The sequence below is a fragment of the Crotalus tigris genome, unplaced genomic scaffold (assembly GCF_016545835.1).
Source record: "Crotalus tigris isolate CLP2741 ecotype Arizona unplaced genomic scaffold, ASM1654583v1 scf7180000017987.690289119674:8195010, whole genome shotgun sequence".
Lineage (NCBI taxonomy): Eukaryota > Metazoa > Chordata > Lepidosauria > Squamata > Viperidae > Crotalus > Crotalus tigris.
Genome location: NW_024096758.1, coordinates 6130143 through 6152683, shown reverse-complemented (window position 1 = coordinate 6152683; position 22541 = coordinate 6130143). Strand labels below are relative to the sequence as shown.

The following is a 22541-nucleotide window of genomic DNA, read 5'->3' as shown; positions in this document are numbered from 1 at the left end:
TTTAGAAGTTACATTGCTTTATTTCCTCTTCTGCTTGCGTACAGTCATGGATTTTTCTACTATGTATAGAGTAGGAATGAATACATTTATTTTTGTGTATGAACCAAAGATGCACAGTAGAACATGTGGAAATACACAGTAAGAAACACTAGTCTCAAACAAGAAAGTCTGGTGCTTTATTTCATCGGTGTGCTGAGTGTTAAAACAATTCATCAGAAAATGTGGGTCCGAGCAACAAAAAATGCTCCCACATCAAAGAAAGAATTTAAAAAGATATATACTGAAAAGCAAAGAATGTGTGATATTTGACATTAAATCATGTTATGTCAGAAAACTTTTAAAAATTGCTGAAAACAAAATAAATACCATTTGAAAAAATGTTAACACTTTCCCCCTCCCCCTCTTTTTAAGCTTCTCTATAAGAAATTCATAGCTGTACATTGGAGATGGGTATGTGATTAAAATATTCTAACAACCCCTCACTCTGCTATTGGAGTTTATCCAAAATTCAAAATACCACATTATCATATGCAGACTTGTAACAAACAATTTTTCAGGTCAAAGCTCATATTCTTTGGCATCCCAGTGTTAAAAAGTCATTCTGTGAAGGAGATGGGCAATCTCCAAATTTGATCTATAAATAAAATAATCATATAAATAAAAGTATAAATATATGGCAGCTTTCAAATCCAAGCTGTTTTTTCTTTAACAAAAAACAACTCCAAATACAATAACAAGGCCAATTTGGTGTGTTGCTTTGAGGCAGGGTAGAATTCCTTACTTTTTACCATAGTCCTTCTCTCTCTGACTCGTCCATAAAGATTTAGCTGGCTATCCATCATCATTATATACTTGATAATCCTCTGTATTGCTACATTTAGCAATTCAAAGTTTAAGCCTTGAAGCACTTCAGTATTTCCAATTACACCCTTTAACCATTCCAGTGTTCTCTAAATCTCACCCTTAGGGTTTTCCAAGAGCTACAGAGCAATATGATACCAATCTTAAGAGAGTTTGAAATCAACATCTCAGCCAATTCAGGAAAGCATAGTCTATGGGTCACAGGGCTGAGAACCTAAAAAAGCTTTGAAATTAACTTATTTGTAGTACAGAAAGCCAATTCAATGATTAAATCACATTTGGAAGAGCTGATAACTAGATCTGAAATCAATATTCATAATTAACTCAGAAAACAAGGGGTTTCTAATTTTGCCTTTCATCTCTAGATGGAAAATGATCAAAGCCATTTTGTATTTTGTAATTATGATTGTAAAGAGTGAAAACTGATAAGGAAAGAAGCCAGAGTTCCTGGAGGAATAATTATGTCATTGTACCTCCCAAGGCCATTAGAAAACAGCCTGGTATATGTTGACTTGGAAAAGTGGCAGGAAAAAAATTTGAATCTGGCAAATAAGCATTGATTTCTCCATATGCAAAGGGCGTACCTTTTGCTCAGCTGTGCCTATGACCACTCTACTGACTAAACCAAGATTTGTATAAATTTAAAGTATCTAGAGATTAACCAACATACCTGGCCTGACCATTGGAAATATCATCTCAAAAAATAAAAATATGAAAATATTTAGAATTATTAATGCTTCAGATTATTTTGATTCGGGCCATTTTAACATGAAATCTAATAGGCCAACAACTGCATGTCATCTTTCCAAGACAATTTAAACAAATCAAATATAAGTATTAAATACTTTCGCAGATTAATATTAAAGATTTTGCATAGCAAATGATGTCAAATGTGGTGCACAAATGGTTTTTATCCTGCTTTCTGGGGTATCTGGTTCTTTGGAAGGTTGCAGAACCCTTTAGAATTTGGAAGAAATTTAGGGACCAAATCTGTTCCAGCTTTATAACAGGGATAGGAGAAACTGTGTATCTAGCATTTTGCTGTCTGAAGGGTTCATTCTTTTGGCAAATATAGGAGACAGTAATAATCAATGCAAGTGGTGGGAGCAGAAAAAAAATGTGAAATAGTTAATTTCTCCCAGCATTGAGCTTTTATTAACTCAATTTTCAATGACCCTTAATCAGCCTACATGGCTGCCTGATATTGTTATAAAACCATTTTGTCTTACTTTGCAAGAGAATGCCTTTGTAGAAATCATCCACCACTCCCAATAATGGTTCTGCTAATTGGAAGGAGACCCTGCAAAGCAAAAGTGCCCTGTGTAGAAAGCAGGCAAAACATTCACATCCAGCACCATTTGAATATCATTTTCTATTCTTCTTTTCCCTGCCTCCCCACCTTGGTGCAACACAGAAGACGCTGCACTCAAATGATGCGATGGATGATGTGGTTTTCCACCTAGCGAGGTCATAAAAATAGGAAATGATCTGGAAATGCCAATGAATGAGAAGATACGTCTATCTTTGAACATTCAAGTGGACTCAAAGACTACTTCAGAAAAAAGACACACCACAGAATATTTGGGTCAAGCAAAAATGATCACCTCTCAGTATCAGCAGAGGCTTCCAACCAACATTTCCTTTAGTGCTACTTAAATGTGAAAGCTCAGATTTGGATTAACAGTGTTACTCATACCTAGAACAGAGTCAAAGGTCTTTTCACAATGCTACAACAGAACAGCCAATCCTTGAACAAAACATGTAATATAAAAGTTAACTTCTGCTATGCAAAGTTAGCAATGGCACTGATGTGAAACACAGTGTACATGCACACACAGCACAACCATATACATGTCATCTCATAACAACACACATTTTAACAAGCCACCATTGTTATTCACTGGTTTTTTTTAAAAAAAGAACAAGTTTTTAAATAGGAGGAGGGAGCAGCATAAAGGGAACTGTTAACAAGGCATTTAAGAATGTTAAGGTTGTCCCAGTCCTGGATGGGGAGAAAGGGAATCTCCTTTCTATTTATTTTCAGAAAGAGACATACTGGTAGATGGAAGTAATTTTAGGGAATCCAACAGATCGTTTCTTACAGATTGAATTCAAAATCCATAAAGTGATGTAACTTAGGATCAGTCCTAATACCCAAGTATGTTCAAACATCCATTATTCCAATACCAAGACTGCTATTCCAAGATAGTCCACAAGAGTTCCTTCCTTTTTATTGTACTGTTTTAGAACTGTCCAAATCTTCAGTTTTCCTACAAATTTCCATTCTGAATGCATTGATCCTATTTGCTTCCGACAAAACATAACACAACCTTGTTTAAGCAACCTGTTGTCTAGTTGCTTTTTCAAGTCTTCCATTTTTCAGGATGAATTCAGAAGTATCAGAAGAACATGGTAATCTCCTATAAAACTACAGAGAAAAGTAACAGGATGTGGGTGCAGCCTACATAGGAATGGAAAATATCAGCCAACACAATACATTCTTGGTTTTATGTAGTGCCAGCATTTCCATGTCTTAAAGCTTCAGGCCTAAAATGAGATAAGGAGGAGCTCTTTGATAGAGATCCCTTAATTGTCATGTCTGAACATTCTTGTTTGTCCCACTTTTGGACAGCAAGGCTTACAATGAATCACATAAATAACCTGGAAGTACCTCCTGAGGCAATAATTAAGTCAGTGGAAGGAGAAGCATTATTAAATGTGAGGGTCTGCGATGAATAAGAGAGGAGTATATTTTTAAATAAACAGTACTTGAAGAATATCAACAAATTTGTTTTGCTAAAATCTCTCAGGTGCCAATAAACCTCACTGTACAAAACCAGGTTATATTTAAATTCAGTTACAAAATTATTTGCACACTTTATGGATTTGCCACATATCAAGATGCAATTATGCTGTCCCATTCCTACAAGCATGGGGGACTACACCGCATTCAAGCTTACAATTTGGGGGCTATAGTTCCTTACTATAAACATGAGCTAAAGCTGATGTGTTTAACTCTGCATTACCTGGTATAAAGGACTCTGCTACAACACCCTGGAGACTCTCTATTTTTCTCCAGGTAATAGCAGAATCTCTCAATAATGTCACCCATTTTGCTGACTGATGCACTTTTGCAAAATATGATTGGGAATTCTTCTTCAACCTTAACTTGTTTCATTAACTAGATTTGATATGACTTGTGTAGAAGCATTTATATTAATCCAGAGGCCTGGACTAATAAGCAGACAAAGGGAGAGTGCCTCTCTATTTCCCAAGATGCATCCCCAACTGCTTGGAGAAGACAGTCTATGTCTATCTTTTTTTAAAAAAATAGCAAACTTACTCAGTAGATTACATCTAATTTGGTTTTTAAACTCATGCCATCTGATTGACTAAGGGATGCTAATTATTGACTGGGTTCACTAAAAACACTAAATGCAGTTGGATTACCTTGAACATTACTATGAAAGAAAGCCATGTTAACATTATGGTCAAATTCCCACCAGTTGTTAAACTAACAGGTGAATTCTTACAAAGGCCTTAATCGCAGATTACCCATTTTAGGCTTACCTACCAACTTGATGATATACAGCATAAGCAATCAAAACTATATATTGTATGAATCTAACAATTCTGGCAGATATGCTATTACTACCTATGCAAGAACAGAAAAAAGACAATAAAAAGAATGATTAAAGAGGCATTCTTTATATGCAGGGGAGCAAAAGATAAAATGAAGAAGCAGCGTGGTAAGATTCAAAGCTTTGGAATGGTAAGATAAGAGAAGCAGAAAACACCTGCCCTTTCTGTACTCAAAATCAGTCAAAGTCAACTTGGAGGGTTGGTGTTTTAATTACATTGCCTGCTTCTTTTCTCTTGTCATCTTTGCTGCTCAGCATTTGATAGATAAATAAACCAATGTGATGCACACTTGGCTAGTGACAGTAGAATTATGCTCCCATGTTGTCAAAATCATGAAGGTTAAACAGTGCACTCAATCAGAAAGCAGTTTCAAATTTATGGATAATGTCTTGGAGAACTAATGGGTAACTATTTGTAGATGGCAAAATAAGGAAGAGACCATTTGAACATCTGAAGAAGCAAGGAATGTTATTAAATGATCTGATGAGCTCAGAATGAACCTAAATCTGAAAAGGTTAAAAATGTCCACCCTGTTCTTGATGACATGACATTATGATAGAATGGAGAAGTTAATCACTGACTGTCATCCTCTCATATAATTACTCAGATATTCTATCTGTACTTCAAGCTGACAACCTGAGTCTGGGAAGAACTGAGGAAGCAGATAGTTTTAAAAAGATCATGTCCCGTGGGGAAGAGAAGCCAAAGTAGGCTAAGAGACTGGTAATAATTTAATACGGTTGGAGTCTAACAGTACAGGTTATCAGATATAGATGGAACTAAGCAGTCTTCAGCTGCCAAACAGATGTATATTCCAGAGTGATTCAAAATCTGTGAAGAGCAGTTGCTACAGAAATTTTTATGCAAGGAGAATAATGCAACTGGTGCAAATGCCCATAGGAAGAAAAGGCTTTGAAGATACAGGAAAAATCAAGATTGCATTAGCCATCAGACAGTGATAACTAAATTTTTAACAAAGCCCTTGATCAACTCTCTGAGGAATTTTGTAGCTGCAGCTTAAGAAAGGTACACTGTTGTATTACCAAAAGCAGAATTATTAAAGGCAAGAAAATAGTTAATCTCAGGATTGTACAACAATTAAGCCATGAAGCAATTTGCCATATTTCATTCTCCTTTCATTATTGTAGGAACCATCTGCTTTCTAACATCCATCTTTGATATACTTCAAATAAAGAAAAAAACTCAATCCATTCACAGTAAGATTCTTGCGTGCTATTATCTTTTCTGGTCAAGCCTGAGAACTGATGACAGGCATGTTTTGCTTATTATTTCTGCTATGAAATATGGGCTATTGTACTCTATTCCAGTATTTAGTAGTACAATGTCATTAGCCATCTTCTGACTCGTTCCCTCTGCCATTCTTCCATTGTATTTTCTTGTGACAGAGTTATGGCTGAGTGGGATTGCTCAGCTTCCACTGTGGTCAGGTGGATTGGGCCCAGAACACAGTTCTCAGTCTGTTTCTCAAGAGTTGCATGGAAGTTTCATTTACTCTGCACTTTATATAGTTACCCTGCATCTGATGGTGGGAGAAAGAGGTGAGAGACTTCTGAAATGTATGTATGTTATGCATACATACATTTATAGGAACAAAATAAACTTCCTTATTTTGAATCACTTCACTGCTCTATTAACTCATTTTACATCTAGATCGACTAGCAGCAGTTCTAAAGGATTTACCAGGCCTAGCTGGAGATGTCAGGTTTTGACATGGGACCCCTTCATATGGAAAACTGATGCCTTCTCAACATTTGAGATAAATATTTTATTCAGAAATGGCAACAGACAGATCTCTTAAAGCATTGGGAATATGGACAGAGTCAAATATGTCTCCTGAAGCTCAATAGTACGTTCAACACATAGGATAAGACACTGTGAGCAGCAGGAGTGAAGGTTGCTTCAGTTATGATGGGTTATGGGTTATGATGGTGGTGGCAGAAGGATGCAGGTGATCTCTTTAGGTTTTTTTTAGAACTTAAGGATTTCTGCAAAAAGAGCAAAAAATGCTATTGTGTGGCCAACAGAAGATAGGTGTCATGTCTAAAAAATAGTAATCGTACACTCAATCTAGGGCTCAACTTTTTCACCACTGGTTTCCACATTCGTGTTGCCTCTACAGATGCTTCTATTAAATACGTAAAATTGAGACCTACTCTGGTGATGAGCCAGTGATAGAGCTGTCTGGATGAAAAGATATTGGGCTTAAGGCACCCAAGAGATTCCCCAGTGCACTGCTATGGGCACCCCCCCCCTTTGTTTCTTATTTTCCCCAAGAACTGCAGATGTTACTGCTGCCTCATCAGAAGGCTGCCTTTTCGAGAAACAGATGTGGTTGTCAGTGAGGCCCTTTCTCACTGAGATAAGCTGGAGCTTCCCCACTCCACTTTATTGCACATTTTTTGTTACAAAGTAAACATTAAGACACAAGCTCACTTGCCTGTCCAGCATCACCCTCTTACGGTTGGGGCAAATCATTTTCTCTACTTTCAATGTTTCATGAGTGGATACAAACAAGAGGAACAAACAGAAAGTTCCCCTGGGGAGACAGAAGCTGCCAGAGCTTTGTGAATTCCAATCCTCTCCATCACTTTGAACCATGAAGCTGCCAAGTGCAACTCAAAGAGCAAACGCCTACAAGCTCTTTGCAGGATGCCAGAGGCCTGGTGGTACAATCCCAGCTCTTGTTATGGGACAGACTCAAACTTATGAACCCCCCCTCTCATCCACACTATGGAGGGCAGATGCCGGTCGTGGTCTTTATCTGACTCAGGCTGGCTTTGGGCACGCTCTGGCTTGGGGGTCAAAGATGGTGGGTCAGGCTGCTGGACAGACATAGTTCTCCGGAGGTGATTCCTCTTGCGCAGGAAATCAGGTTGTGAATGAAGACCAAAGCTGCCTTTCCTTAGGATCATGCGGGAGTTGTTCTTCTTAGTCCGGGAAGGGAGGCTGAACTCCAGGGAAGCCAAGTGGGCTGCATAACCTTCGCTGATAAACTGGAGGAGAGAAGGAGAACAAACATGACAATGTTTAGCATCATCTATGGCATGAAGGAAGGGAGTAATGTAATGCAGAAGCTTTGCTGCTCTTCTCCCCAAACACCATCCAACCAGACTAAAAGCCAACCTAGGACAAGTGAATCAAGAATAGACCAATGAACTGGCTCTTTCTTTGGAGCCACCTATAAGGATTAAGACACAATTTGTGCCAAGTAACTGGCCAGGAAACTAGATTCTCCAGGTGAAGGTAATGTTTGTCTACATTTGTAGTAAGAAATGCACAGAATGCAGGGTGCCAAGTGGGCATGGCCCATTAGGTAGTTCGGGATTAGCTAGAGGAAAATAGGGAAACCCGATAGACTACTTGATTCTGTTTATATACTGAAAATGCTTAAATATTAGAGTTGATCAATTGATCTAATTGACTGCTAATCTATTTAAAATGCAGGATTCTGAAATCAGCAAACATTAGTAGGCATAACCAAAGTCATATTTAGAGTGCATAACAGAATAAGTTAGAAGCCATTGGGAAGCAGATAGGCTACAGTATTTAAATATAAGGTTAATCGTCCTTATCTGTTCAACAGTGCAACTTTCTACTTATGAAGTTTTGGAATTCTTTGGAGGTTTTTAAGAAACACCTATTCTTCAAGAATGGTTTCATAGTTTCCTTGTATACCACAGAGGGTAGGAGTAAATCAGTGTTTCTCAACCTCAGCAATTTAAAAATGTATGGACTTTAACTTCCAGAATTTCCCAACCAGTCTGGAGAAACACTAGACGAGATGATCCCTGTGATTCTTTCCAGTTCCACAATTCTATGATTCTAAGACATAAGTAAGGACAGTACACATATCTTTTAGTATGTTTCTATATGAAGCATACAGGCACACAAGACTAATCTAAGTGCTCTGGTTTGCTGTTGCTGCTGCAGAAGACAAATTTCATCTCACAAAGGTTGATTGTACAATGCCTCCAGGACTTTTCTTATTTTCCAGGTCCCTTAAATCTTTCAGAAAAAGAAAAATCACCTGGCACAGTGTCTGATATTTCTTTGTTGGTCGTCCAACAATGTAAATCTGAGAGGGGGAAAGACCCAGGACATTATACACAGAAATGTCCTTCATGGAGCCATATGCAGCACAAATTTTGATGTGGCACTGGAGGAAGGGAAAAATGTCAAAGGTTAGCCATGAAAATATGATACCAGCCATAGCCTATCGCTCCCATTTTTAATGCCCCAATTGACCCATGCCATCAGTCTGCATCACTAGCAATCATGAATTTGAACTATGAACTTATGGATTATTGGAGTCTTAGCTCACATGTTATGGCTGTCCCTGGCCATGAATCTGATCCAACTAATTATTGTCTAATTAACGAACTTCAAAACTTCCTCATTCAATGCTCCTGAAAGGTCAAGGAAGAAGGCTATCAGCTAACTATTACCTCTTGCACAAGATTCCGGAGAAAAATGGTTTTCTGTCTTAAAGGATCATGGACAAGACCATCAGAGAAGAAAATCATTCCTTGGGGGAAATTGTGCTGAGACAGCCAGGAGACAACACGTTGCTTCTGCATGTCAGGACGTCCTGTAATATAGATGATCAGGTAGCCAAGATCTTGCCAATGCCTGTGTTAGAGAGAAGAGAAAAGCAGCTGGGATCATTAAACAGTTTATGACTATTCTGTCTGATAGAATCCCATAGGGGAGGGTGAGAATGGAACAACACCAAAATGTGATAAATTAACTATAGAGGTGTCTATAGTGATTCTCAGTCATCCAGGACAGGTCATAGTTGTCCCAAAGACAACTTTTTCTTTTTCAAAAGGCAGCTGGACTTCCTTTGATTTTCCCTGAAGACGTTTCGCTTCTGAAGAAGCTTCTTGGGTGAGAAGTGAAATGTCTTCAAGGAAAAAAAAAAAGAAAGTCCAGATGCCTTTTGAAAAAGCACTTTGGGTAACTATAGAGGAAAAACAAGATGGTTAGGAAGAGGGAAGGGATGGAATTGCACATGATGGCTGTGAAAATGAAGTTGTAAGGAGCTGAGGTCCCATGGTTATTAGCATGCCATAACGGTCAGAGATAGGGGGATAAAATTATTTAGCTTATAGTTGAATGCAAATGTATAGCATTTTAAAAATAATTCTGAACCAATTAATAAAATAAACATGAATTATCCTTCAAAATTTGCAGTTCTGTGTATTATTTAATATAGTCTTCTTAATAATTAGTTCTGTCTTTTACCCCTATGTTATCAATTACAGTACTTTCAATTTCAACTTTCTCTCACATCCAGTGTTTCTCGAGTATATGGACCTCAACTCCCAGAATTCCCCAGCCACTGCTCTAATCTTTTTCCTTCTTAGGTAAAAGTTTATAAATTATGCATATTAATGAAAAAGTTAAAAAAAAGCATATTAAAAATAATTTGCAAAAGCTGCAGACAGTGATCCAAAATACGAGGGGAAAAAAAGCAAAGAAGCTTCCCCCTCTGTCCCCACATATATTGCATCTACCAATCACCTTGGTCTGAATTCTCCTCCCTTCTCCCACAGTTCTACTACAGAAACTTCAGAGAGACTTTAAATTAGGGTTTTTTTACAAATAAGTTACGGTATTTTTCATTTGAGGCTATCTGAATGCTGTATTTTTTAATAGAGAGTTATCTATGAGGGTGCCTTCTCTAGAGTTGAACTGGATCAACCTCGATTTGCAATATAAGAGGATGTAGATAGCATGTTGCAACAATATTTTTTGTACCCTTGCACAACCTGACTTCCAACTTCTAACCCAGATGATATTAGTAATTACATGTTACTTACAATTATACATGCCTTTCTGAGGCAAAGCCAGATGCCTCTTTATTTTAAAAAAGGTAGTTACTAGAACTAGATCATTTGTTAAGCAGCTTTCCCCTTAAGAAGACAGGCAATTAAAAGCTGGTATCTAATCTACCATGCTTGGTAAAGGGATTGAGAGACTGCTGGCTTATCAGTTGTAGCCAGTCATGGAAGAAGCAGATTATTCTAATGACACTGCCAAAAGTTTTTCTGTTTATGGCAATATAATAATGTGATAAATAAAATCCAATAAAATAATGACGCATTTCAAACTGGCTTCAGGGCAGGCTATGGATTGGCTGGCCTGATGATCTTTGTTTGGGCAACAACAGAGGGTGTGGATTCTTTGTGCTCTCTATTTGACTATAGATACTATCAATTTTGATAGACTAGAATGATCACTGAGATTTAAGAAATAGGAGCCACAGGACAACAAACTCTGCCTTGGACAGAGTTTGCGTGCTGCTTCTTGAACAGAGTTGCTCAGAGTTGTCTGTCCTTTAAGAGAGGGTCACAGATTGCAAGCTGAGTCATGGGCAAGATCTTCCTTTTCTATATGCAGTGGGACATTGCATCCACTCCTAAAAGAGAAGCAGCTTCCAGCATGAGGCTATTCTCAGCATTCTGGTGAAAGCACTGACCGCCTATGGAAGCACTACAGTTGTTAAAGCAAATGGGAGCTCTTGGGATTCTATTTGGTCTCCAAGGCTTATCAATATCTACATGAACCTGCTAAGGGTTATTATACCAAAGATTTGGAGATAAGTGACATTAGTATGCTGATGACACTCTACTTTTCTGTTACATCTTCAGGAAATGCCAAGGGTTTTCTGCCTGAGCAGGGGGTTGGACTCGATGACCTCCAAGGTCCCTTCTAACTTTATTATTATTATTTCTCTGCAGAGTTGCTTGCCTACAGCCAGTAATGGGCTGAATGAGAGAAAAAGGGACTAAAACTGCATCTGGAGAAAATGCAAGTATTTATTGTAGGAGACCATAATTCCTGTCTGTTCTGAATGGGATTACATTCTCCCAGAAGGAGCAGGTAGGCAGTCTAGAGCAACTTCTGGCCAAATCTAATTTCTAGACTGAAGGGAGGAAAAAAAAAAAAAAAAACAGGACTGCCTTAAAGTTTTGGTTGTGACCCCTTTCTGGAAGAGGATGACTTAAAAGTGTGGTGCACACAATGGTAAAATTCAGGCCTGACCACATTAATGTGTTCTATGTGGCATTGCCTTTGTGTCTAAGCATCTGGAGGTTTTAATTGTTACACAACTAAGCAGCCAGGTGTGCCTAGGAAATAATGCTAAGAGACCATATTACACCTGTACTTAAAGCATTGCACTAGCTGCCAATTTGTTTCCAGGCAAAATGCAAATTATTGCCTTTAAAGCCTTATGATGCTTAATTCCAGATTATTTGAGAAAACTCCTTTTAGGAAGCTCCAACCTTACTGAAAGCATCTGAGGAAATCTGCCTACAATGCCGCAAGCGGTGATTTGACTAAACTTTCTCTGAGGGGCCTGACATCTTTACAAGCTTTAAAAAGGCCCTCAGGGCCTTTTTTTTTTCATACAGGCTTCTACTGGTTGCTTTTACCGTTAGTCCTTGATTTACAACCACAATTGAGCCCAAAATTTCTGTTTCTAAGCAAGACAGTTGCTAAGTGAGTTTTGCCCCAATTTATGACCTTTCTTGCCATGGTTGTTAAGTGAATCACTGCAGTTCTTAAGTTAGTAACACGGTTGTTAAGTGAATCTGCCTTCCCCATTGACTTTGCTTGCTACAGGGGATCATACGACCCCAGGGCACTGCTACTGTCATAAATATGAGCTAGTTGCCAAGAGTCCAAATTTTGATCATGTGACCATGGGGAAAACTTTTTTCAGTGCTGTTGTAACTTCAAACAGTCACTGAATGGTTGTAAATTGAGGAATACCTATATTTGTTAATATTATTAATTCTTCTTGTTTTATGTATTTGTTTTCATTGCTATTGTAACCATTCTTAACGTTTTGATTTTAAATTTGTTTTATGCCACTGAGAAACCTGTTTGGTTTTGGTTTACCCTGGAATGTGAAACCACTATTGTGGTTTATCAAACATGGCTTATGGCTTAGCATAGGAATGGTTTATGACTAAGTAGGTCTTGCCATTTCTTTATGCCCCCACAAAGTAATCTCTGACTCCTATGAACAAAATTCAGTAACAAAGTTCCCAGCCATTTGAGAGAGGAAATACATACAAGTTATGGTTGCACACTCTAAAATAGTCAAAATACAAAATTAAACAAATACCTCCGCAGCTGTGTTATCAGTCAACACAGGACTGAAGAGGGGAAAAAAAGGCAGGAAATTCCTCCTCCTCCCACAAGGTGGCGTCACTCCTGTTTTGACCATTTAGTGACGGGGGAGAATCACAGGAAAATATAAGGGGGGGAGTTTGGGGGTTTATCATGGAGACAAGGGAACATAATTCTGAATGCAGATACAAGTTGAAGAAAAAAGTTCCACAGTTTAATATTATTTCATGGAGCCTGGAAGTTTTGCCTGGGGCTATTTGGCTAGCACTCCTGCCATCAAGTGGTGAAAATGTAACAAGCAGATATTTCCAAGGCACAACTGATAGGAATATGCCAGTGCATATTTTCATTCAGGAATGATTATCACCTGACTGCTTTATTGGTAGACAAAAGGGCCTGCCTTTCCAAAGCAAATCGGGAATTCTATCTGGAAGCCATTTGCTATTTCCACTTGGATTGACTAATTTGCCTTCGCGCCGATATATCTTATGTGCTAGTCATGCTCTTTCCTCACCCAGGAGGCAGTCCAGGCAGTCACTCACCTCATGACTGGACTACTGTATTTCACTATACGTAAGGCTGCCCTTGAAGACCAGGCAGAAGCTGGTTCAAAATGCAGCAGTGCAAGCAGTAATGGGCACTTCTCATTGTGCCCATGTATCACCACTGCTACACTAGCTGTCATTTGGCTTCTGGGTACAATTCAAGGTGCTTTAAACCCAACATGGAATAGGACTTGGTTATCTGAGAGATCATCTTTCTCTGGTACATTCAGGCTGAGTGGTTGCACTCCAGGTCCCTTCTATTAAAGGCTGCCATCTTGTGGGACCAAGGAAGTGTGCCTTCTCTCTCTGGAACAACATCCCCCCCTCCCCAGACACAGACACCCCCTCTCTTTTGCTGTTCTGAAAAGTCCTTAAAACCTGACTGATGTTAAATGTGCTGGGCGGGGTGTGCATTGTAATGCTGTTTTATAGTGATTGTTTTAACTGGCTTGTTTTAATTTAGTATTCTTATATAGGCCAGGGCTTTTCAACCAGTGGTACGGGTACCACCTGTGGTACATTGGCACCTGGCAGGTGGTACGTGAACATCCTAGAAAAGTGGTAGCGGGGGAGGGGAATGAGCTGAACTGGTGGCAGCACCGCACAAGCCTGAGAGACAGATGGCTGGAGCTGCAGGGCTGTCAGGGCTCAGCAGAAGCGCCAGGATCAGCGTCAGACTCCAGCTGGAGCTCGGCGCTGATCCTGGTGCTTCTGCTGAGCCCAGAAGAAGTGCCAATCAGTTGGAATGTTGCAGCATGTCCAGGGTCTTGTGATTTACATTCAGATGCTTGGCAACTGATTCATATTTATGACAGTCACAGTGTCCCAGGGTCATGTGAAGTGACCAAAACCTGCTCCAACCACCCATCAGACGGGGGGGGGGAATAAAAACCAAACACCCCCCACCCCAGCCCTGCTGCCAATCCTCAATAGAAATGCTCACAACAATGAAAACCTCAGACAGGAGGAAGAGCACGGCCGGGCGGGCAGGCAGGTGTCTTGCTCAGCTGTGTCTTGGGGGGCATTTTTTTCAGTGCCATTGTAACTTCGAACAGTCAATAAGTGAACTGTTGTAAGTTGAGGACTACCTGTACTTTATCACTTTTTTCCTTTTTGTTTTTTGGTCATCAAGTTTTTGACACCTTGCTAGGCGACTGGTGGTACTCAGATGTTGCCATATCCTAAAAGTGGTACAATGGGTGAAAAGGTTGAAAAGCCCAGATATAAGCGACCCAGAATCTGCTGGAACAGGTGGCTATAATAAATTTAATAAAATAAACAAAATTTAAAACTTAATAGAATTGTGAGGTGCCCTTTACCTGACAACATCAACTGCTCCGGCTCTGACTTTAGGGTCACTGCCCATAATGGAGACGCTGGCAGCGAAGGATCCATCAATGCTGAAGACGACACACTCCATTCCTCGAGGAAGGACCGTCAAGTAGCTTATGGCATTACTCTGATCTCCCCTGATGACCATGAAGGAACACAGAAAACATATCATAATAGAAAGCCATCCTATCTATTCAAATGGCCTTATGTTGAGATCAGAAGAAAAAATCTTCAGAAAAAAAACCTTTCAGTTATAACGGTGGCCATAGCTTACTCAAATGATACAGAAATTCCAAGAAAGATTTAATAGAGAGGAAGAATATCCAAGCATATCTTCCTTTGTGATCACATAGGTTTGCATGTCCCATCGTTGGGGAACAGCTGTAAGAGAGAGACATGCCTGTTCTGGATCATATAACTCTATGTAACCCTAACTAGAGAGCATTTATCTGTATGTTAGAATATCTGGCATTTATTGGGTTAAGTGCTGTCGCCTTAAGAGATGGCTCATGGGAAATGTAGTTTTAGCTAGTCAGTCATCCCATGTTAATGGGTCAGTGGGAGGAGTTTCTAAAGGGCATTGGGAGACTTCCTGGACACAAGCCAGATTGGAATGTCTTTGTCTGAAAGAAGCATGGGCCATCAGATGTCACCCGATGACCCTGTGCCACTATAAAGATGGTATGGAGAGAGCATCATTCTTTTCACCTATAGGAATGAACAGAGATGTATTATCAGAAGCAACCGTCATGAATGCAAGTAATCTTTCTGATTAAATCAGATCAGATAGATAAACTCAATAGAAATGATTTCATAACAAAACATATTTATATTATTATTATTATTATTATTATTATTATTATTATTATTAATATGTTTTGTTATGAAATCATTTCTATTGAGTTTATCTATCTGATCTGATTTATTAGGCGTTTTAACTCAGGATCAGCATAATGCCTATGGACTATGTCAGGTCGCAGTGATCTGTCAATGTGTTCATTCTGCCAATGAATCAGCCCGAGGACGTGCATACCAAAGGAATTTTTTATTACCAAATTTCAATTGCAAGATTCTAGATTTCTGTGGTTCGTGTTGATGTTTATCTTTATAACAGTAACTAACAATGAGTTATAAGTATTCTAAGATACTGTAATAAAAATTCTGTATTCATTACAACAGCAATGGGCAAATTGGTGCCCCCAAAGCTACAAGAAGTCCCATTTCGTCCCATTTTTGCAGCTCTGGACCATATAGCAGTAAAACTGGATGCCAAGGCTTTCTGCTATGATTATGGTATGGTACGAAAACAGATGAAAATCGGAGCATGATCCCTAAAATAAGCATATTATGGTTGAAAATAAATAATTCTGCAGGATCCAATCTGGGTCAGTCATCGGGACCAGAGGTTTTAGTCTTCTGAGCTTTTGGACTCGTGCTGGAGCCCATCCTCGGGGAACATCTAAAAAGCCACATACAACAGACACCATATAAATACCACACACAGAGAGCAGCCCAAAACACACCCTCTGCTAAGAGAGAAGTTCCCTGAAGATGGGCTCCAGCATGTGTCCGAAAGCTCAGAAGACAAAAACCTCTGGTCCCAGTGACCGACCCAGATTGGATCCAGCAACATTATCCTGGGACCACGTATATTTGCCTTCATTCGTGATAAATAATTCCCCCAACCTCAAGTACCTGTGTTGTAAGAAACTCTTAACTCTAGAATTTGATTAACATTTTATGAGAGTAGGACATAGTCCTCAGTCTCTCAATAATTTAAGAATGTATTTATATTCTTCCAGACTTACCTGACCACCATTTTAATAGGATAGACACCCACAGCAAGTCTTTTGTCTTTGGGGATGTTATATGAGATTCTACCACTACTATTGGTGATTTCTGTATCAAAATAGACCCAGCGTCCAGAGGAAGGTTCAGTTATGATAAAGATGTCAACCTGAAAGACGAAAAAGAACATGTGGTAAAATTCTTCTGTGGAATTAAAATGCAGTAATTAGAGAAGTTTAGGTTAGGCAAACAAATTCCTCTCCACACACATACACAGTTAACATCAAAGTTCATGAGGGATATCATATTAGTCTCACAAAAAACTAGCTTTGCAGCATCTTAAAGCCTAAAACATTGATCATGGCAAAAGCTTTGAGGATTAGTAGCTATTTCAGCAGCATGACATCACTGACGATTTTAGTCGGTTTTAATAGAAGTACAAGAAAAGCTCGCTGCTCTGTACTGTTCAGTCTGCAGCTAAAGCATGTGTCCAATTCTAGGTGCCACATTTTAAGAAAGACAATGCCAGATGAGGACAATCCAGATGGTGAGGGGCCTTGAAACCAAAGTCCAATGAGAAATAGCTGAAAGAACACAGCATGTTTATCCTGAAGAAGAAACAATAAAGGGAAAATAATAGCGATGTTCAAATATCTGTAGGACTATCTCATAAAAAACAGAACAAAAATTTGAATCACCAGTTAAAGGTGTCGCAGTTCTAGCAATGAGTAGGGCATGAACTTAGTCCCTCCTATAATTCTAGAATACATACTTCATGTGTGAGATTCACCCTCTAGCACCTTTAACTAAAATATTTTTGACAGTAGATTAAATGAAATAAATACTTTGCTGCCTGAAACTCTGTGGAATGTTTCTGAAAAGAGTTGACAACCGTGGGCACAAAAAACAATGATCTTACTCAATGATCCTACAAGCATCCTCTCATATAGAAGGGCATAATTAAAAGCTATAAAAATCTTGTCTGCAGAAAACTGCAGGCCATGGGATCAGAAGCAATAATAGAGAGAAGGTATTGAACTCATACCTAGTTTATAAGTTTGAAATATGGTCAGCTGATATGAGAATGAGCGACTATAGAAGGGCTTATGGTCTGACAGGGCTCTTCTCATGTTCTTGGGGGCTTACATGTCTTCAATGGCTTAGGCTTACTGGGAAGGAGGGAGAGAGGGAAGGATGGCCTTGGAATGTTACCTTTTCTCCTGTTAAAGCCACCATGTCAAGTGGTCCATACATGAACCGGCCAACTAGCAACTGAGGGCCATCTTCTGCAGCAATGATATCATTTGATCTGTGGTTTGAAGTTACATTCTGAAAAAGAAACAAGGAAGGGAATGAAACAATTGGATCATCACAATCATTACCCAACCTAGAAAAATATATTTATTTTTGAACAAATAATAATAATAGTAGTAACAGTAATAGTAAAGTTGGAAGGGACCTTGGAGGTCATCTAGTCCAACCTCCTGCTCAGGCAAGAAACCCTAAACCATTTTGGACACATGGCTGTCCAGTCTCTTCTTAAAAACTTCCAGTGTTGGAGCAGTCACTGCTTCTGGAGGCAGGTTGTTCCACTGGTTAATTGTTCTAACTGTCAGGAAGTTTCTCCTTAGTTCTAGGTTGCTTCTCTCCTTGATTAGTTTCCACCCATTGCTTCTTGTCCTGCCTTCAGGCGCTTTGGAGAATAGCTTGACTCTCTCTTCTTTGTGGCAGCCCCTGAGATATTGGAACACTGCTATCATGTTATCCCTAGTCCTTCTCTTCATTAAACTACTAGACATACCCAATTCTAGCAGCCGTTCCTTATATGCTTTAGGTTCCAGTCCCCTAATCATTTTTGTTGCTCTTCTCTGTACTCTTTCTAGAGTCTCAACATCTTTTTTACATTGTGGTGACCAAAACTGGATGCAGTATTCCAAGTGTGACCTTACCAAGGCATTGTATGAAAGAACAGACCCTTTAAGATTAGGAGAAACAACTCAACCCTTACATGTTGATATGTGGATGAGCCTTCTTGATCTTTTCCTTAACTTTATATAGGTGCATTTGTGTCAATGCTGACTTTTAGACAGGTTCCTACAATTTGGCAAGATTTTGGAAGTGGTTTGCCATTGCCTGCTTCCTAGGACTAAGAGTGATTAGTCCAAGGATACTCAGTTAGCTTTTTGCCTAAGTTGGGACAAATTGATGGTCTCATGGCTAGCTTTGTGCCTTAATCACTACACCTAACTGGACCTCTTTCCTTAATTTAATCCTTTGAAAAATTAAAATAAAATTCCACTGAGATTCATATGCACCAATTTCAGGCTTTGACTGCTGCTTTTATATTTTAAACAAGACAGGTTGATCAGAAACCCTTCTGGCTTTCTTGCCATATATTTCACCTTTGAAAAAGTACCGTACCTGGCCACAAAAAGTACTTTCATCACTTCCTATCTTTCAAATTCTGTACCAACTGCTGTTGTTGTTATTAAAATTTATTATAGCCCTCTGCTCCCATAGACCAGTTGGACAAATACAAAATAATAAAAGCAATTAAAAAGATATAACCCATAGGCAGCCTGTCTAAAATATCAAGCAGCAACAAATCAAACCAAATCTGAAATGCATCACCCATTTTGATGGAGCGACCACTGCTGCTCTTGTTTTTTTTATTTTAAAAACTGATTTAAAATGGCTTTGGTTCCTCTGAAAAATGCTAAGATATAGAGGGATTGGATAAAAGCCAATCCTGTACCCTTAGCTTGACTTGGGTTCTTTTGCGCAGCCATTTTTCTCGGGGATTTGAAGGACTGAGAGTCACCGGATCCAAACTGTTGCTTTCCTTGACACTGATGGTTTCAAACCTCATCACCTGAAATGAAACATAAACAGGGGAACTGCACTTGGCATAGTCATTTTGCCAAATAAGTTCAAAATAATGGCATAAATGAACCTCTGTACCGCACAGGTTTAGAACAAAAGCTTACTGCTTGCAAGAAGTTTGTATCTACGGGGGAAATTTGCATAAATCTTTTTGGCATTTCATTAGTTTAACTGCATTTGCACCTTCTCTTACACTGAAAGTGTGGCTTGCCAATTTTATCCATGCAGCAACTGCATAAGTTAAATGAGGCTGGGATTTCCCGCAAGGCCATCAATTCAGTTTTGTGGCCAAGATGTGAATTGTTATTTTTGATCCACAGATCTAGAAAGAGGGAGAGCACGCAAGGAAGACATTGTTACCTGTCTCAGAATGAAAGCAACCACGTCTGTTGATTCCCAGTAGCTGGCATGGAAGAGATGTGGCAAAGCCACCGTAGGAAAGGCTGTGAGGACATCTGGACAGTACAAAACGTAATCTATTCGCTTGGCTCCCCACCATTTGGAAGTTACTGTGGAAAACAAACAGGCATTTCATTTGTCTATTCCACATCACAGAAGCTCCCCAGATCCTACCTGAGAATAACATCAGCCGGGGGGGGGGGAGCAGAGTGAACTCCTCAGAAGGGAGGTCCAGGGGCAAATGCTAAGTGTAGCTGTTGACAAAGGCTTTTCTTGAGTTATTCCATCAAATTGCCAACAGTAAGCCAACCCAAAGCAGGCAGGACTTCACAAGGAGAAAACTACCAATAACTACTAGTCCAAATTGGCTTTCTAGTGTTAAAACTAATTGCACTCACTGTTTGCTATGCTGCTGGACAATAAGCTCTCCGTTGAGCCAGAGCTCTCACTGTTGCTGCTGCCCAGGCTCCCTCTTCGCACTTTCCCTTGTACAGCATTTGGAAGTGCCAAAGTCTCTTGCATGAAGGGTGACTTTGCACAACTATCTTCAACAAACAGGCTGCTATGGTACTGGAGTGTATCAGCTGTAAGGTGAGAAAGAGCCGAATCAGATAAGGGAAAAATATTTTTTTTGCAAGTAAAATTTCTGAAAAATAGTACCGGATGTATTGATCAGTTTAAGGATTTGGGCACAGAAGGACTACTAAGCTCTATGAAGCCATTTAGGCAATTTCCCCCTATCTTATTTGATATTTCAGCCATTTATGTTTTTTAATGGGCGTAGATATTATATAAGCAAACTCAAGAAAGAAGAACCACGCATTCAGAAAGGCAAGCCAATTAATACGGAGTATGAAACATTCATTTCCTTTTTAAAACAATAACAAGTGGACTTTGGTATCATAATTTTGGGATACATGAAACACAATCTTGGTGAAATACAGGAGCTGCAAGTAAAGAGGAAGGCTCATCCCAGATCCTGATAACCAGGGTATTATGAGAATTAAAGTCCACATCTGGAAGACAATAAGTTTTTAATATGTATGTATATGCTGTATGTTGACTAGAGGCGAACTTGGATGATAAGGGTGCATAGATTGAAAAAAACCCTATGATATCATGTTCTGGGCAAACCATGAGAGAGTGTCCTGAAATTCCACAGACAGCATAAGCTGATTCTTGGCAGAGAGTTGTTATTCATTCATCTCTGTAAAGTTCATTTTATATAATTGTCTAGACGGCTGAGGCATGTGGAAATACTTGGTAGACAGGCTATATGACTATTGTGAATTGCACAAGCCAAAGACATAAATACCTAAGAGGTGGGATCTTCCATCTCCTAAGGGGTACCTCTGGTATCTTGGTACAGTACAGGGAGGCAGAAGGTGGAATTTATTCTCTAATAATGGCTCCAGTCTGGAGGCAGAGGGGTCAGCTGAGTAGAAGAGGCTGTAAACTTGGCTGCAGGCTGGATGTACTTGGCAGACTAGACACAGGGAGAAAGGATGACTCACAGTCAATATTAACTGTTTAAGTGTATCTTCAGAGTACAGAGCACAAAAAGAAAATACAAGGAGTTACAGACTTGTCATTGAATTTCCAAAGGTATAAAATTCCCACAGAAGAGTCAAGTACTTTGGAAACAATGGAGTCAGTTCTGAGCTACATCCTGCCTTCTGCCTTCCAGCCCATCCCACATTTTAAACAAATATATATTAATGAATACAGTACTTTCCACTGGTAAAGAGGATTCTGTTAACAAAGCAATTAGGTTGTTTTTTTTTTAAAAAAATAGCTTTTGCATTCAATCACTTTAGCAAGCCATCATTGAATCAAATATTTTCTTAAGATTTGTTTTTTAAAATTCCTTTAAATCAGGCCCAGTATACCGAAACAAGCCACCTCCTGATATGCTAGATTTCACGATGGATACAATTTGATCGATGTGGTATTTAAAACACATATCAAATAGAAATTCCATACTTCATACATTATTTGAACAAGGAGATTTTACATTTATTGTACCTTTATTTAGTTATTTATTTATATCAATGCTTCCTCTTCAAAATACTGGAATGGCCTCTAAGTTATATTGCAATTCAGAAAACACATAACGGTCCCATTCAGATCCCAGTCCAACAAATTAAAAAACATACTTTTGTTTCCTCTCTGCCCACAAGCTAGCTAGAAAGGACTTCAACCAGATTTCTAATCAAACTTTTAAGATGGAGTCACCATATCCCCTTTATACAATTTTGTAGAGATAATAACCAGTTTAGCTCCAGTCTTTCTATATTTTTAATTTGCTTCTTCCATCTTTTTTTTCTTTACCCAAATAACTGAGTAAGAAATGAGAAGACAATTGCAGAATAGTAGCATAATAATTGTGAGGTTGGGGAGAGGAACCCATGCAGGGAAGGAAATGTGCATTCTTCGAGAAATTGGGTAGAAAGTATGATTCTTCTTTTTCTACTCTTTGATTTGCATTTTTTATGGTTGCAGAGGTAGTTCACCTCCTAGAGCAGGGGTAGGTAGGTAGGCAACCTTAGCTCTTTTATGGGCCAAGGTTGCCTACCCCTGTCCTAGGGCAAGGGAATAAGACTCTGGCCTCCTTATGACTTGCCTTTCGTTGTAGCAGTGTAAATGGAAGGCATTTGAACAGTTTAAACTTGTAATTCTTTCTACAGAGTTCTTAACAGCCTTAATTAATTGCTTTCTGAACCACTGTTCTTTTTTAGAGTAAAGGAATTGTTCTACTACCCTCATATCCTACTGATATTAACTAATCAACATGCTTTATTATGCTATAGTATTCTTTTTAAATAAATGATTGTGCATTTCCACAATAACAAAATGAAAGTATTGGATTTCTAAAAATGGAACTGCTAAGAGACCTGAATAAGGTGAATCTCTGTTAAAAGCAAGCTT

At 39.0% G+C, this 22541-nt stretch overlaps 1 protein-coding gene across 1 annotated transcript in view; it reads right to left on the bottom strand.

The window, feature by feature from the left end:
* PITPNM3 (PITPNM family member 3) overlaps nucleotides 1-22541 on the bottom strand; it is a 127764-nt gene continuing 105223 nt past the window's right edge. Inside the window, exons 11-20 of the mRNA XM_039346192.1 lie at nucleotides 20929-21099; nucleotides 20012-20197; nucleotides 19575-19723; nucleotides 19087-19203; nucleotides 17544-17660; nucleotides 16352-16500; nucleotides 14531-14680; nucleotides 8970-9153; nucleotides 8552-8680; nucleotides 1-7517 (exon numbers count right to left, since the gene is read on the bottom strand). Of these exons, the coding sequence (XP_039202126.1) occupies nucleotides 7209-7517; nucleotides 8552-8680; nucleotides 8970-9153; nucleotides 14531-14680; nucleotides 16352-16500; nucleotides 17544-17660; nucleotides 19087-19203; nucleotides 19575-19723; nucleotides 20012-20197; nucleotides 20929-21099 (1661 nt within the window). The 3' untranslated portion in view covers nucleotides 1-7208. The remainder of the gene's footprint in view (nucleotides 7518-8551; nucleotides 8681-8969; nucleotides 9154-14530; nucleotides 14681-16351; nucleotides 16501-17543; nucleotides 17661-19086; nucleotides 19204-19574; nucleotides 19724-20011; nucleotides 20198-20928; nucleotides 21100-22541) is intronic.